This window comes from Apaloderma vittatum, unplaced genomic scaffold (assembly GCF_000703405.1).
Source record: "Apaloderma vittatum isolate BGI_N311 unplaced genomic scaffold, ASM70340v1 scaffold37008, whole genome shotgun sequence".
Taxonomy (NCBI): domain Eukaryota; kingdom Metazoa; phylum Chordata; class Aves; order Trogoniformes; family Trogonidae; genus Apaloderma; species Apaloderma vittatum.
Genome location: NW_009731927.1, coordinates 445 through 14,510, shown reverse-complemented (window position 1 = coordinate 14,510; position 14,066 = coordinate 445). Strand labels below are relative to the sequence as shown.

At 46.6% G+C, this 14,066-nt stretch overlaps 1 protein-coding gene across 1 annotated transcript in view; it reads left to right on the top strand.

Moving 5' to 3' along the window:
* Positions 1-13,099, top strand: part of LOC104278400 (arf-GAP with dual PH domain-containing protein 1-like) — a gene marked incomplete at both ends in the record, with an annotated part of 36,239 nt that extends 23,140 nt beyond the window's left edge. Inside the window, 4 exons of the mRNA XM_009875357.1 lie at positions 2,059-2,065; positions 3,206-3,219; positions 10,813-10,925; positions 12,953-13,099. Of these exons, the coding sequence (XP_009873659.1) occupies positions 2,059-2,065; positions 3,206-3,219; positions 10,813-10,925; positions 12,953-13,099 (281 nt within the window). The remainder of the gene's footprint in view (positions 1-2,058; positions 2,066-3,205; positions 3,220-10,812; positions 10,926-12,952) is intronic.
* Positions 13,100-14,066: the final 967 nt, after the last annotated feature.

Genomic DNA, 14,066 nt, shown 5'->3' with positions numbered 1-14,066 from the left:
GACTTTTCAGCAGGATGGGCATCAGATGGCCAGGAACTGGAGCAGCCTTGCAGAGCCTTCCAGTAGCGTTTGGAAGTGCCAAATCAGACTTGGTGCAGCCGCTCTGAAGGAGTAATGGTGCTTCCCGAGGCTCTGTTAAAATCAAGGGAAGGTGCTGTGCTATTACCCAGCCTTGCTAAGGCGCCACCACACAAAGTCACCACCAGAAGGCAAAGGAAAAGGCTCCAGATGCAAAAGCTTTTCTTTCAGAGATAACTTTGGTGCACTTTATTTTTCTGTGTCTCTGGGCTGTGGCAAGAGGTCGGCGACTGCTGTTATGCTCTCCAGGAAATTCATGAGCGTTGCGGTGATGAAGTGATGGGGTGGGGATGGGCCTTAGAGATATTGTTGCTAGATGTTTTTCTTCCTACAGCAGCTAAATTCACTGATGTCTTCATCTCCCCTAAAGCAGAAAAGCACTTAGGCAGCCAAAAATTGGAGGTGATGGACCTATGGGTCTGAGCTGGAGCATTGGAGGAGGAGGAGCAGTCGGCCAAGCCAGGCATTGGCAGACGGCTCCGGGGAGGGAGTAGCACCACTGCAAGCTGAAGCTGGATGTCACAGCTAGTTTAGGATCCAGCTGTAATTTTAACAGCTGGTTCTGTCAAGCTGTGTTCAGCATAGCTCTGATCCAAGCTTCTATAATTAGCCAAAGAGCAGCAGCTCTCGTGCAGAAATTAAAGCAGCAGCGATGCTGGTTGCTGGGGAAGTGAGGTGGCATGGGAGTGAGCCTTACCGAAAGGGGAAAAGGCTGGCCTGTGGAATTTTAAGTAGTTGGGGTTTAGTCTTTTGTTTCTCTACCTAAGCACTTTGTGCAAAATGTTTGGTTATGGTTTTCCCCTCAGAAAAGCATACCTAAGAAACCTCGTTTCATTTTGCATCATCCTTAACAGAAATATTTACATTTCTCAAACCAAAAGTGTTTAGTTTGTGGTCAATCTGAGGTCAGTTTTGTTTGCTGAACTTGTACAGTTTCTCATGGGCTCGTGGTCTGAGACCCTCCAGCTCCTGGATTCCCTTGGCAGCTGAATGCACTGCCTGTGTTTGGGGATGCGCTCTGGATGCTCCCCTGGAGATGCCCAGAGCTGTCGGTGTTCCCTGGGAGCATCAGTCCACCCGGTGAGTAAAGGCTCTAAGATCAGTATGTGTGTGAAACACCCCAGTTATGATGCACATGAGTCACTCCTGTCCTTGAGCTTACCCTGTTTGATGTCGACCAACTTGAAATACTGTATTTTGACTTTGCTCAGGCTGCCTGTCCCTGTAACCTTGGGGTTTTGCAGTCAATAAATGGATCTAGACTAATTGGAAAGAGCTAAAGAGAAGTATCAGGCTGGTTCTCCATGTTTTTAATAACAAGCATTTAGGCAAAGAATAGGGGAACTATTCCTTTCTATTTCTGATAGTGTATGAAGGTAGTTCTCAGTGTCTTGGATCTCCCAGTGTTTCTGTGTTTTTATACTGTGTGCATTCATGCGCCTTGTGTAGTGACACCGGACTGAAAGGCTGGGGCATCTTTCTTGTGCTAATGAGAGAGACTAGGAAGCAACATGACGACAAAGTACATGCGAAGAGTGATTTTGTGGCAATTCGTCCTAGCTTTATTAAATTTCTGTTGAAGAAAGATCCATTTTGCATTGGAGACCTGCGCAGGTCTGGGCAGTTTCTGTCTCTCACCGGATAAAGAATATTTTTCCAGAGCGGGGTCATGTTTTTTTCTGAAGTTTGACAAAGAGCTACTTGGAACTTAGGTCAACCTCAACCAAGAAGCGTGAGTGCTGGCTGATGCTTCTTTCTGACTGACACTACCCTGTCTACATCTGCATTTTCTCCCTATAGTAGCTCACCTGAGTTTTCACCTTGAAATTTCTGATGCAGCAGAGAAATCAGCAGTAGTTGTCCACACCCAACCTCCTCCAGTGAAATCAGACTGGGAGGTGCCTGCCCCTAAGTAGGGCTGGTTTTTAAAAATATTGCTGTGGTTGAGGTGCAGGCACAGCAGCTACCTTGATGAGCCAGGGAAGGGGTTATGTGGAACATCAGTAACCAACAGTTACAGAATTTAGCCTTGAAATATATAATTACAGGAATTCTTTAAGTGAGATTGTGCTGCTCCAAGGAATGGAGGGTTGATGGTTTTAGGAAAACCAAGGTGTGCAGATGTCTTTGTGCAACCTGGAGGTTGTGGTTGTGCTGCTGAGTGCCTCTCCCTCGATACCACAGCTGCTGGAGCATCCTATACGAGCTCATTTCTGGGACAGCTATAAAACCAGCTGCCAGGAAAGGAACGAGTCCTAAATTAAAATACTCTCCATTCCCTTCCAGCTTTGACTGTAAATGTGTCGAACACTCAATAATAGATGATCAGGAGCCGTTAGCGCTGCAGCAGATGTGCTCGAAGCCATTTGGATTTCTCTTCAAAGCAAACAAAGAGGAATGTTATGTGCATGCGAGGATGAGTTTCCGTGATTTATGGTTGCACGGCAATGTTCCTACGTGGGGGGAATGCTTTATTCTGGGATGCCCTGGAAAAAGGGTCCTAAACCCACCTGAAGTTGGCGGTGAACTTCTTTGCTGACTTCTATAAAGTTCTATTGGGGGATTAAATTAATCTGATCCTTGCTTGGATTGATCTATGTGAGCAGTTGCCCAGGCTGAGATTTTTATTTACTGGTCTGGGTAAGGAACCCATCTAAAATTATTCAGGGCTTGGAGTATATTCTAGCCTGATCCCATAGCTGTGGTTTGAGGCTCTGCAGCCTGTCTGTATGAAGTCCAGACCTTCGGGTGGTTCCTGGTACTTGGCAGTCGTTTCAAGCTGAAGCCTCAGCAGCACGCAGGTTGGCGTCGCCCATCTGCGGTGCGTGTTGAGGGTGTCAAGGCTCCTCCTTCCCAAGTCTGGCAGTGTCTCAGCCTCTTTGCTTTCTGTATAAAAGCCATTGGGGTTGCATGCGAGGCTGTAGGTGGATTCTCCCTTGCTTTGTGGAGGTCCAGGCAGGACCAGCTCTGTGTGTGGGCAGGGGTGGTGGGTGTGGGGCGGTGGCAGCAGTTCCTCTGGGTGTGGAGTGATAAAGCTGCAGTACATCTTCCCATGTGGCTTTTGTGCAGGTAACTAGCAGTGGCTGCAGCGAGGACTTTTTGGGGTATTTGTGTCTTGCCCAAGGAGGAACCTGACATCTGGTTTGGGGTTAGTTTTGCTCTCAAACTTCAGCTTCTGGCAATGCACTGCTCTACGGATGTTACTATGGCTGCGTGCCTGTCCTTAAGTGTTTTCTTGCCCAGCTTTCCAGCTAAATCAAGCTTCGAGTGCGTTCAGTGCCAGTAAATGGAATGAGCATCACACTGGAAACCTCTCAGCTTTCATCTGCCTTTTTATAATGAAAGACTGACTTCAAGAGACAAAAACCTGAAGGTTATTTACCTGTAACTGGGTTTTTTGCTCTGAGCAGCCAGCAGCTCCCAGGTGGGCGTGTGGGGATGCCAGTCGAAGAGGAAGCATTTGATTTCCAAGTAAAATTAGATTCCACATTCAATTCTCAGTAATGCAAGCACAAGACTTCCAGTAAGGACATTTTCTGTTGCAGAGGGTTTTAATGTCTCCCAGCAGATACAATCGAATTGCTCTGCAGCAGCCAGCTCTTGTCTTATCTTTAATATGTAAACACTTGCTCAATAATTAAGTTACTGTGGAAGTTGTACTGTATTGATGGTCAATTATAAGATAAACTGATAAGAGGGAGGATGTGGCTCTGTTCTTTATGATGGATAACAAATTTGATACACCTGCAGTGGTCAAGTGAAAATTTGGGAATTGTATATTTTGGTGTTTTCTCATGATATTTGTTGCCACATGATGTTTTCAGGGGAGGTGAGTGCTCCCTGAGAAATCACAAATCACTCTACTAAAAGGAGTTTTTTCACCAGTGAGTGTCCTTTCCACCACTTTTCCTTGCAGTCGCCTGCCCAGAGGCTTTCACCTCTTGCTGTCTTGATTGCCCACCTTTCATCCTGCTGGCAGCTTCCCTGTGCTCTTTGGAGACACCTCTGGTCGCTCATTTCTCCTGTGCTCAGTCGGTGCAAGGGGCAACTTGATCCCATGCGAGATACCTTCTGGGAGTATGAATGACTGTATTAACGTCTTTGTCACCTGAGAGCTACTCCATCGGGAATCACAACACGTGATTAAAGAAATCAGTTAAAAACAGCTTAGGAGGCTGGATTAGGTACATGATCTCTTATTATGGTTCCTTTTAGCTGACAACCTGGTGAAAGAAGGGGGGTCTGGATTACATGGGGAAACATCAGACTTGACGGGAGTGTTTTCTGACTGTTAGGCTTAACGGTGTCATGTACGATTTTAATCAGATTTAAATAGTGGCAAACATCACAGGCTTAATGGATTTCAGCTTTATTATTGGGGCTTTGCTTAGAAGCAATTTGGATTTTCAGCTGTGAGCCAGCAATGCAAGTGTATTCACGATGACATTAAAAAGGACTGGAAACCCAGGAACCAACCTTGCATTTAAATACCACATGCCTATGTATGGGGACAGAACTCATCTTCTTTCCATCAGCCTCAGAATCTTGATGTGTTAATGAGCTCAGCCCAATGTTTTTTCCATAGAGACAATGTATTTGGCTCTGTTTCACCTATTGATCCCAGCAGCTGGGTAGCTGAACAAACAACTTTCTCCATTTCAAAGGCTTTGTTGCTCAAGATGAAGCAAGATGACAACATATTTTTGCAGTGATCTGGAGAGGTTTTTTTCCAAGCTTGGCTTCAACCTTGAAGTTGACCTACACATGATTTAAAATAGTCTCTGTCCTTTGTTTTAGGTGACATGTATTGGTCTCCTTGACCTTTCCATAGTGACACTTTGTCTTGACTGTGCCAGTTTGGGGTGATTTGTCTAGAGGAAAAACAGTCACTGAGGGCACTTACACATATATTTCTTCAGAACCATGGTACTACTTCCAAATCCAGTCTATTGGGGGTGGTTATTTTCTGTTGTGGGAGAAGGTGCCTTGCAAGACATCAGTACTGAAGATGGTTTTGTAAAACACGTTTGACTTTGCTTGGAGGATTGGTAATGGGAGACAGCCTTGTACTCCCAGCACTCCAGGATTGACTGACTAGAGCTGTCAGAGACAAAAGTTGTCATTTCATGACAGTTGGTTGCTGAAGTCTGTCCAACTGGTCAGTGCTCCAGAAGAGGGGCAAAAGGGGAACATCAATGCTTTTCAAGTTCCCCTTAGGAGTAGCATGTGGTGTTGTTCCCTTTATCGGTAAAGGAAATGCATGTGTTCCTACTCCCTTGTGTTTTCTGTGCCACCTAAAACCACCAACTTCAGGTTTCAGCTACTTCCAGCTCTGAGTTGAGCATTAATGGTGATGTTTTCTCTTAGAAGACCAAGGAGATGTCTGTAAGGTGTTATCTAAATAATCTACTAAATCTTGGCTTTCTGTCTGATGTAGCCATTCAAGAGCTAATTGCCTTTGACTAAGTCAGTCATTGGCAGAGTGAGTGGGTTAATTGGGTATTGTGGAAGCAATCAATCTAATCAGCTGCTTGCATCAGTAGCTGAGGTGCTACAAGGCAGCGGGACAATAATTGTTTTATGAGCTCCTGGAAGGCAGCAGAGGCTGACTGGATGGCAACAGAAAACCCTTCTCTGCAAAATGGCCCTTAGGAAAGGTAATTTAGATGCCAAGTGCTGATTAAGAGATGACTGATTGATTAAGAGCTGGGAAATTCTTGTTTCTAAAAATATGTGTGCATGAGAAAATGGTTGGTGTCAGGGTGCAGGCACATGGGGGGGTTTGGGCTCCTTTTCCAGACTGGGTGAGGTGTGATGAGGATGTGTTACCTTAGAGAGGGATAAGGAGTTGTCTTAAGGGGGATGAAGGGAGATCACTCCGTCCTCACACCTGTGGAGAGTGTGATGTGAGACATGCCAGGCACCCACCCTTACATTAGGTGTCCCAGGTGACCTTCTAGGGGCAGAGACTGATTTGTGAGATCAATAAACACATTCTCTTTTGCTCCTTGCCGAGGCTTTCATTTCCACAGTTTAGCACGCTGAGCTGTCCTTGAGCAGCAGCGGCTCTTGGTGGCTTCTCACCTGGTCCGGGCAGGAAAACATCTGAAGAGAGGTGCCCATCTCGTCAGCCTGCCCCAGGGTCCCCTCTGGCTCCTGCTCCTACATGTGTGGATGCTGACATTTCCAATGTGCTGTGTCTGCACTGCTGAACATGTAGCCAGCAGGAAGCATATTTATCCAGAGATGACTGCAGAATTATTTTCAGGAAAGTTTATAAGCTCCTCAGCACAGCTGCAGATGGGGAAAAAAGGCAAAAACAAACTACCAAGCTGCTGGTGCTGTGTGGTGGAGCAGAGGAGTGGTTGCAGCCTTGACTACAAGCTCTGAGTTGTCTGATCAACCTGACAGTGTTTACCTTACGTATGGGGACGGTGGGTTTGCCTCTGGACAGGCAGTGGTGTTTACACTCCATAAGATTTGGGATGCAAATGCTTAAAAAAATTCAACGTGGAGTCATTGAAATGTCTTGTTTCGGGGGTGTCCAAATGCTACAGGAGGAATTCTTAGAGCTTACAGTGATCAAACTAAACACTTTACACTGACACAGCCAAACAGTTCTTTTTGAAAATGCTATTCAAAGTCCAGTCCATAGGGAAACCTTAGAATTACTGCTTTCTCCATCCAGCCCTCTGACTATGGACAGGGTGGTTCGTTTCAGAAGAAGCATCCCTCAGACTCTGTTTTAAAAGGAGGTTGTGATGCTGGTGCCAGCAGTGATGTGGGGTGTCAGGGATTTGCCCCTCAACTGCTCCAGATAATTATGCAATTCTTTAACCTTGCAGGAAAAGCAGGCACATCATCTCCATTAAGTATCTATTCACCACTCTGTTTTAATTAACATCTTATAATGTTAATAGAGCAGACTACGCAGCTTCTGACATACAGAGAAGTGGCAATATATACCCTGCAATTTTAGCAGCAAAGTGATGTAGTTGTATTTAAATCTTCTCTAGAGCGCTGAATTGGGGTCAAGGCACTTTTAACTGCTTAGAGGAAAGAAAATCTACCTCTATAGGAGAATTTCTTCCTGAGTTCTGGGAAGATGGGATTCCTCTTGGATTACACAGAGAAGTAAATTTTTTCTTCTATTTCAGCCTCCCATGCTTTGTCTTGTAGTGAGACAAGGAGGCAAGAAACAACACAGCGATGCATTTGGGCTGAGGTCTGGTGTTGGCTCTGTTGTTATGCTTGGTTTGGGATACACTAACATGTTTCTCCTAAAAGCCTTGGACCAGACCTGGTTTTACTACAGTCCTAGAAACATCGTGGAAATGAGCAGTTCACCTCTTCCCAGGTGAAACTGCAAATAAAGCACCAAAGAAACTGAAGAGCAGATGTGGCTTTATTCCATCTTTGTATAATGCTTTACTTCAGATGACAGAAAGCAAAGTCCATGCATGTATTTTCTTTTTTATCTTCAAGCTGGATCTGATTGTCCTCCTTGCAGGAGGATTTTTCTTCTCTGGGAACAAAGACTGAAACTGAAAGAGTAATTTTGGGTACTTCCTATAATCCACATTCTCAGAAACCAAAACCTCACCATTAACTAAGCACCGTAACAGCTTTCTGAAGTAGGGAAGTAGCAATGTCCCTCTTCTTAAAAAATGGGGAACTTGAACAAATTGCTGCTGTAAGTCAGATGGAAAGATGGTGTCTACGTCAGATTGTCTTGATAGAAAATCATCTCCTTTGCTTCTTCTACAGCCTCTTGGCTAGTGAGAAAGCTGGGCTGTACTCAAGCAGCCAGCGGGACTTGCCAGTTTTGGATGCCTGGCTTGGTGGAGCTCCAGCCACCGGCTCAGTAGAGCTGACACAAGGCCATGCAGTGTCTTCTTCTCAAGCAACCGTCATGGTGACCCTGTTTTCTTTGCCCTGCAGAGTTTTATGGGAGGTGATGAAGTGAGTGTGAAAATATCAGTTCCTCATTTTACCTTGGAAACTACGTAACGGGTCAGAAATGCCCATTTGGGCTGTGTGATTTCAGGTTATGTTACGTGCCTTTGTTGGCTAACTTTGTCACAACTGCTTGGTGGGTTTTTTGCAAGCATCACGTGGTTGTGCCAGAATAGCTGGCAGAAGCAAGCGGTTGGTTTTTCTTCTTGGTGGGTGGCTGAAGTGATGCCGAAAACTTGATGACCAGGCAGCAGCAGTGTTAGCAACGTGAGAGTGGTATTTCTAAAGGGTGCCTGCAGGTGGTGTCCAGCAGGTCTTCCCCAGGTAGTCCTCTCCACAGTCACAGTTGGGTGCTGGAGATCGAGTGGGATGATGACGTCCCTCGTTCTGCTCCTCGGGAGAGGAAGCGAGCGTGTTGGCAACACGATGCTGCATGGTCCCACACCAGCCATCAGCCCGTGTTGCAGGGCTAGCGGTCATTTAGCTTCAACGTAAGCAGAACAGCGCTCATGAAGATCTGAATTTGGCCAGACACCTCCAGATACGAAGCTGTTGCTGAGGCCGTGTAACCCCACGGAGATGAGGAAGAGATGGTTTAGTTCTCCAACTCGGATGCCCTCCGGTCTGAGAGCTGTTTCCTGTTCAGCCTCCTGGAGTTTTTTTCTCGACACCTTCTCTAGCTGTTTTCACAATCCTTTAGCTCAGGCCGTTGAGGACACGTCTTGCTGACATACTGTTTGCCTGGGGAACCTGGATAGGTTCATGTTGGGTTCAAGTCCGGTTCGTGGTATTTTGCACTGATGGGTGTTGACAGGGGTGCAGGCAGCAGGTTTGGGCAGAGCAGAGGAACAACTACTGAGGACGCATCCCTGGAGGAAGGAAGGAAGAAAGAAAGAAAAGGAAAAAAAAAAAAAAGAAGCAAACAAAGGTTTTATGTAAATCTGTACTGAAGTACAGTGAATTTAGCAGCTGGCTTTGTCGGAGCAGCCAGAAGCTCTTTTGCAGAGGTGATGGATCTGGGAAGAGGCAGCATGTGAACTATGGGAAGGGATAACAGCAGAGAGCAGTCGATAAGTGCAAGCCGTCAGAGCCGCGGCAGCATCTCAGCCTCGCATTACACAAATCTCACATTTTATAAATGTATCAGCCAGGCATCACCTACTGTCTCTCTGTGTCCTGTCTGAGAGACATTTTTCCTATTCAGCTCCATCACATACAGCCGCTGTAGGGTGCGTAGCGTTTTTGCATTCTTCTTTCTGACACTGCAAGTGCCCTCCGAGGGCTTAGGTGTGTCTTTTCACTAAAAAAAGTACGTAGCAAGCCCACAGTTGGGATAGGGTTGAACTGATGGAACTGAGGGACTGAACTAGCTGGTTCTGCTCATGGCTTCAGGGAAGTCTCTCTTAAGCTGGATGGGTAGATGAGAGAAAAAGCTTCAGACTTTTTATCACTTAGAGTCAGTGTTGATGAGCTGATTGAGGGATTTTTCTGCATCTTTTCATCTATCTTTTAAGTGAGTCCTGTATCAGGATGGGCAAGTGAAAAGTGGGTTGAATGAGGAATTTCTGCACATCCACTGGTTTGTAGCAGGCAGGTGAAGGAGAGGCTTTAATATGCCACTTGGCATATATAAAAAAAAAGTTAAGCTGCTTACTTCGAAGTTCGTACAAAACATACCGTTTTTTATTATATCTATAACAAAAATGCATCTATATCCATCTGTATTTATATAGAGATATAGATAATTATATCTATAGATATGATTTTAATTATATCTAAAATCATAGCTCACGAAAGCCAATAATAAAAGTCAAAAGGGGTCAAACTAAGAGAGCAAGGGAACACTTTTTCGGTGGAACTTTTGTATAATTATACATCTTAAATAATCAAAGTGTTATGTTGATATTCACAAAACTGGTATTGGACAGTTTTTGCAGTTTCGTTGTTCTGAAGCATTTAAAATAAGGGCATCGATTAAACTTGTGAGATAAGTTGGGCATTGTGGCTTCTGCAGGAGATGCTGGCTGTGATCAGCTGTAATTGCCCTTCTGATTTGAGAAGTCATGGTTTTTAGATTCTTCCTTCTTCCTTTCTGGTTCTTTTGAGAGCCTGAGCAGCAAATCCACCCTTGGGGCTGCTCTCCAGGGAGGGAGAAGAGGGCCGGGCTGGCCAGCCGGGGTGCCCGTGGGCAGGAGGGACCCACTCTGAGGCGAGAGGATGCTGAGCCTGACTCAGCGGCTTTCTGAGCTGAAGTGCCTTCAAGTCAGTGGGAAGAACTGCAAGTGTTTTCCCCTTTTCCTATGTGAAAAATGTATTTGAAGCTTACTCCTATACAGCCATCTGCCCTGAACCACTTCCCCTGCAGGTGCACACCCCGTTTTTCACTTTTTAGCAGCATCAGCACTGGAGGATGGATCTTGCCTGTCTTTCCCTTGCTCCAAAAGTGCTACTTATTGAGCAAGCAGCATCCCTGGCTCCAGCAGCTGTGGCAGGGACACAGCCTTGCTCCTCAAGTCTTGATTTGTATGGGATGCATGGCAGAAATCTCCTTTTGCCTGCACAATCACCATGTCAGAGCAGAGATATCTGAAGCACAACCTGTTGGAAAAGGGCAAGTCTGAAGGAGAAGACGTGTTTCACTCATGTCTTGAGCAATCCAGCCACACACTTGGTCTGCTTGGTTTTGCAGTCGAAGCTTTTCTCCTTTTCTTCACCCTATCTCTTCTTCTTAAATACAGCGTTTTATCCTTGCTTCTCAGCCATTGCTTTCTGCTGCAGGGTACCGAGAAGGATTTCTGTGGAAGAGAGGACGCGACAACGGGCAATTCTTAAGCCGCAAATTCGTGCTATCGGAGAGAGAAGGTGCACTGAAATACTTCAACAAAAATGATGTGAGTACCTGGGGTTGCTGTAGGCAGATAGGGGATTGCAACTGTAAGAGTATCGTTGAACAAGTGATTTGCAGGCCACCATTTTATTTATAGTTTTACAGTTTTTATAAGCATTGAGTCCCTGACTGCTCCAGGACAAGGCTGCCAGGTACAGCTAACTGCAGTTTTTAGTAAGTTTTGCTCTTGGTCCACCACCACAACAAAACACCCTAACTGGTTTTTTTCCTGCTCTGTTAAATCAATAAGGCTTGTCTTAAACTGCCAACGGAGGAGTTTTTATCAACTGTGGCTCTGCATCATTCAGCTGACATGGGCTTCATATTTATGGTTGGCTTCTGATGAAGGTATCACCACCTCACAGCGGTCACTGGGGTCTGAAACCTCTCCATGGCATGGCAAGCAGTCCAGAGGAAAAGCCCCCAGGTTTTCTGTTCCAGTGTCAAGTGGTGGAAGCATTTATCTTTTTCCCTGGAGCACATTTCATTTATTCTAAGTGAGAAATGGAGCTATTACCATGAAAATTGCTTTTGTGATGAATGGATAGACTCTCTGCTGTTCTGTGCCACGTAACGGAGCGAGCCAAGGTGTTTTCTTTGACTGTTGAGTCTCTCCTGGACGTTGTAGCTGAGAGCAGCCCAGGCCGAACCACCGGCCCATCTTCTGAAGGAGATGATGCAATCGTGATGTCACGATGAGCCACGCTGTGTGGAGGAGGGGAGCCTCCATCCATGCTTCTTTACATCTGGTGGGTGGTTTCAATAGCACCGTCTGCTCCTTCAGCTTAGCGTGGTGTGATGCAATTGCATCTTGTGGACAGGAGAGAGCCAGTCATGACCAAGGGAGAAGTGAAAGTCCCAGCAGCCACCATTCAGTTGCCGTTGACTGCTCCTGTAGTTTAAAGCTGCTTTGCTCGTTGGCTGTAGCCATGGTGGGAACAGCACTATCCAGATGTGTCCTCTTTGCTGGGGTTTCCCTGCCATGGTCACTGTGATGTCAGTGTGTCCATGGCAAGTCCCCAATTTCCCAGCGCAGTTCTAGCATCTCCACCAGCTCAGGGACTTCCTCATGGTGCTGGGCACCCAGACACCACTGCACGACCTTCTCCTGACCCATGGCTGTGCCCTAAATCTGGTGTTACCAGAAGTCTAATCTTTATTTTTTGGGCTGTTTTATTCATGCTTGCTAGTTCACTTCTTAGTGCAGTCCTAAAAAGGTGGTAAACATCTAGAGATGTTTTGTAGGAAGATGAACCGTACTACGAAGTTCAAGTGACGAGCCACAGAGAGTGCAGGTGGGATTAGTGCCTGGGAGAGTCCAAGCCAGGCTCACCGTTGGGCCAAGCCACCCCAGAGGTGGGCTGTAAGGTATATATTTGTCCCTCTGAGAAGAAAGTTCCCAGTTTGGAAGGCTCATGGTGGGGATGGGATTGGTGGGGCCGTGGTCATGGTGCCCTGTGCTAACCTAGCACCCGGTCTGAAGTTTGCAAGGGGGATAATCCTCCATCGTGCTGGGCACGGATGAATGGGCTGTGGGTGCTTGAGATGCAGAAAAAGCCCCCTGGCCTGTTAGTTAGCAGTCTGTGTATTTTCTTTCTTCTTCAATAGTGCTCATCCTGGTGTAAATGCTGGTCATCTATCATGGGGTAAAGAGGCTGGAGGAGCTCTAGGGGTCAGGAGACAGTTGAACAGAGACTGAGACACGAGGCACTGCGAAGATGCTTGTCTTTATAGCACAACCTCCTATCGTAAGACTTGGCCTGTTCACCTTGTTTCTGGGCTGAAACCTTTCTCCCCTTGAACTCTGCTGAATACTGCAGGAAAACGAGATTTTTTTTCCAGCCTGGCAGAAAGCACTCATTGATGCCTGAGCAAAGTCACTGATATCTTGTCATCGGGCAATTTTGTGGGCTGGGAGTCAGGTTTTTTTAGCTAATGGCCTCAATCAGGGGTTTCTTCCTGACCAAGTGAACTGCTTTCTGTTTTGAAAGCCAAATTTCAGGTGTTTGCTCACTCAGCTGTGTTTTCCAGGCAAAAGAACCCAAAGCAATTATGAAGATTGAACATCTAAACGCGACTTTCCAGCCTGCAAAAATTGGGAACCCGCACGGACTGCAGATCACTTACTTGAAGGACAATAGCACAAGGAACATCTTTGTCTATCACGAAGATGGCAAGGTGAGAGTGCAGAGGTAGCAAGGGTTGGGTTGTGGTCCTGGGGGTTGGTGCTGCTCACAGCCAGCCTGTGTCACTCTAACTGAGCTGGGAATTGTTGCAGGGATGGGGCTACAGAGTGCACAACCAGCTTTGAGTATGTTTGTTGTGTCCTTCTAAAATAATAAAGTGAATTGCTGTTCCTCTACTTGCAACTGGATGTAGGGGTGGAGGCATTTTTTTAAGGCAGGCTCCTTGGTGCCTGGAGAAGGAGACAGGGTGAATGGAGCAATGAAAGGTGAGGGGACTTGATCTAAGGACATGCAGAAGGTGAGCGAACTGGATTGTAGCAAGATTGAACTGGTGGTTTCTCTGCGGACTGGTGTCCGTGCAGAGACCAGACCTGGGCGAATTTGCAGTGGATGCCAACTCAACAGACTTATTTTCAACTCTTTCTTCCCTCCCCCAAATATTTGGGGCTCCCCGTATAACATTGGCAGCCCTGGAGCAGCCGCAAAATCAGAGCCTGAAGCTGTCATGTTCACATCTCATCTGGCCTTGACGGCGCCTTCAGCCTTTGACATTCCATCCCCTTCAGCAGCCGCCTGTCAGAGGCTTTTCTGGGGGTGATCCCTCATGGAGCGGCACGGCAGGGATTTGTGGGATCGTCTCGGCGCACAGCCCGTCCCCAGCTGTTCACTCGGGCATGGCGAGATAGGCAGCCCTGCTAGGGATGAGCAGTCTGTGCTCACAACACTCACTCCTTTCCAGACCTTATAGACCAATAATGCCACAAAGCCCCAAGATATTCTTGTGGGTGAGCAGAGCTGATCTTGCCTCTGCTGCTGCTCAGGCTCTGGGTACAGTGGAGCCTGTCATGCTCACAGGGCTGTGCTGGATGTGGTTCCTCTGTAATGCAGGCGCTCCTGGCAGAAGGCAATTAGCGTGTCCGGTTAATTAGTGGCGTTGCTGGGTTTCATACATGCACAGA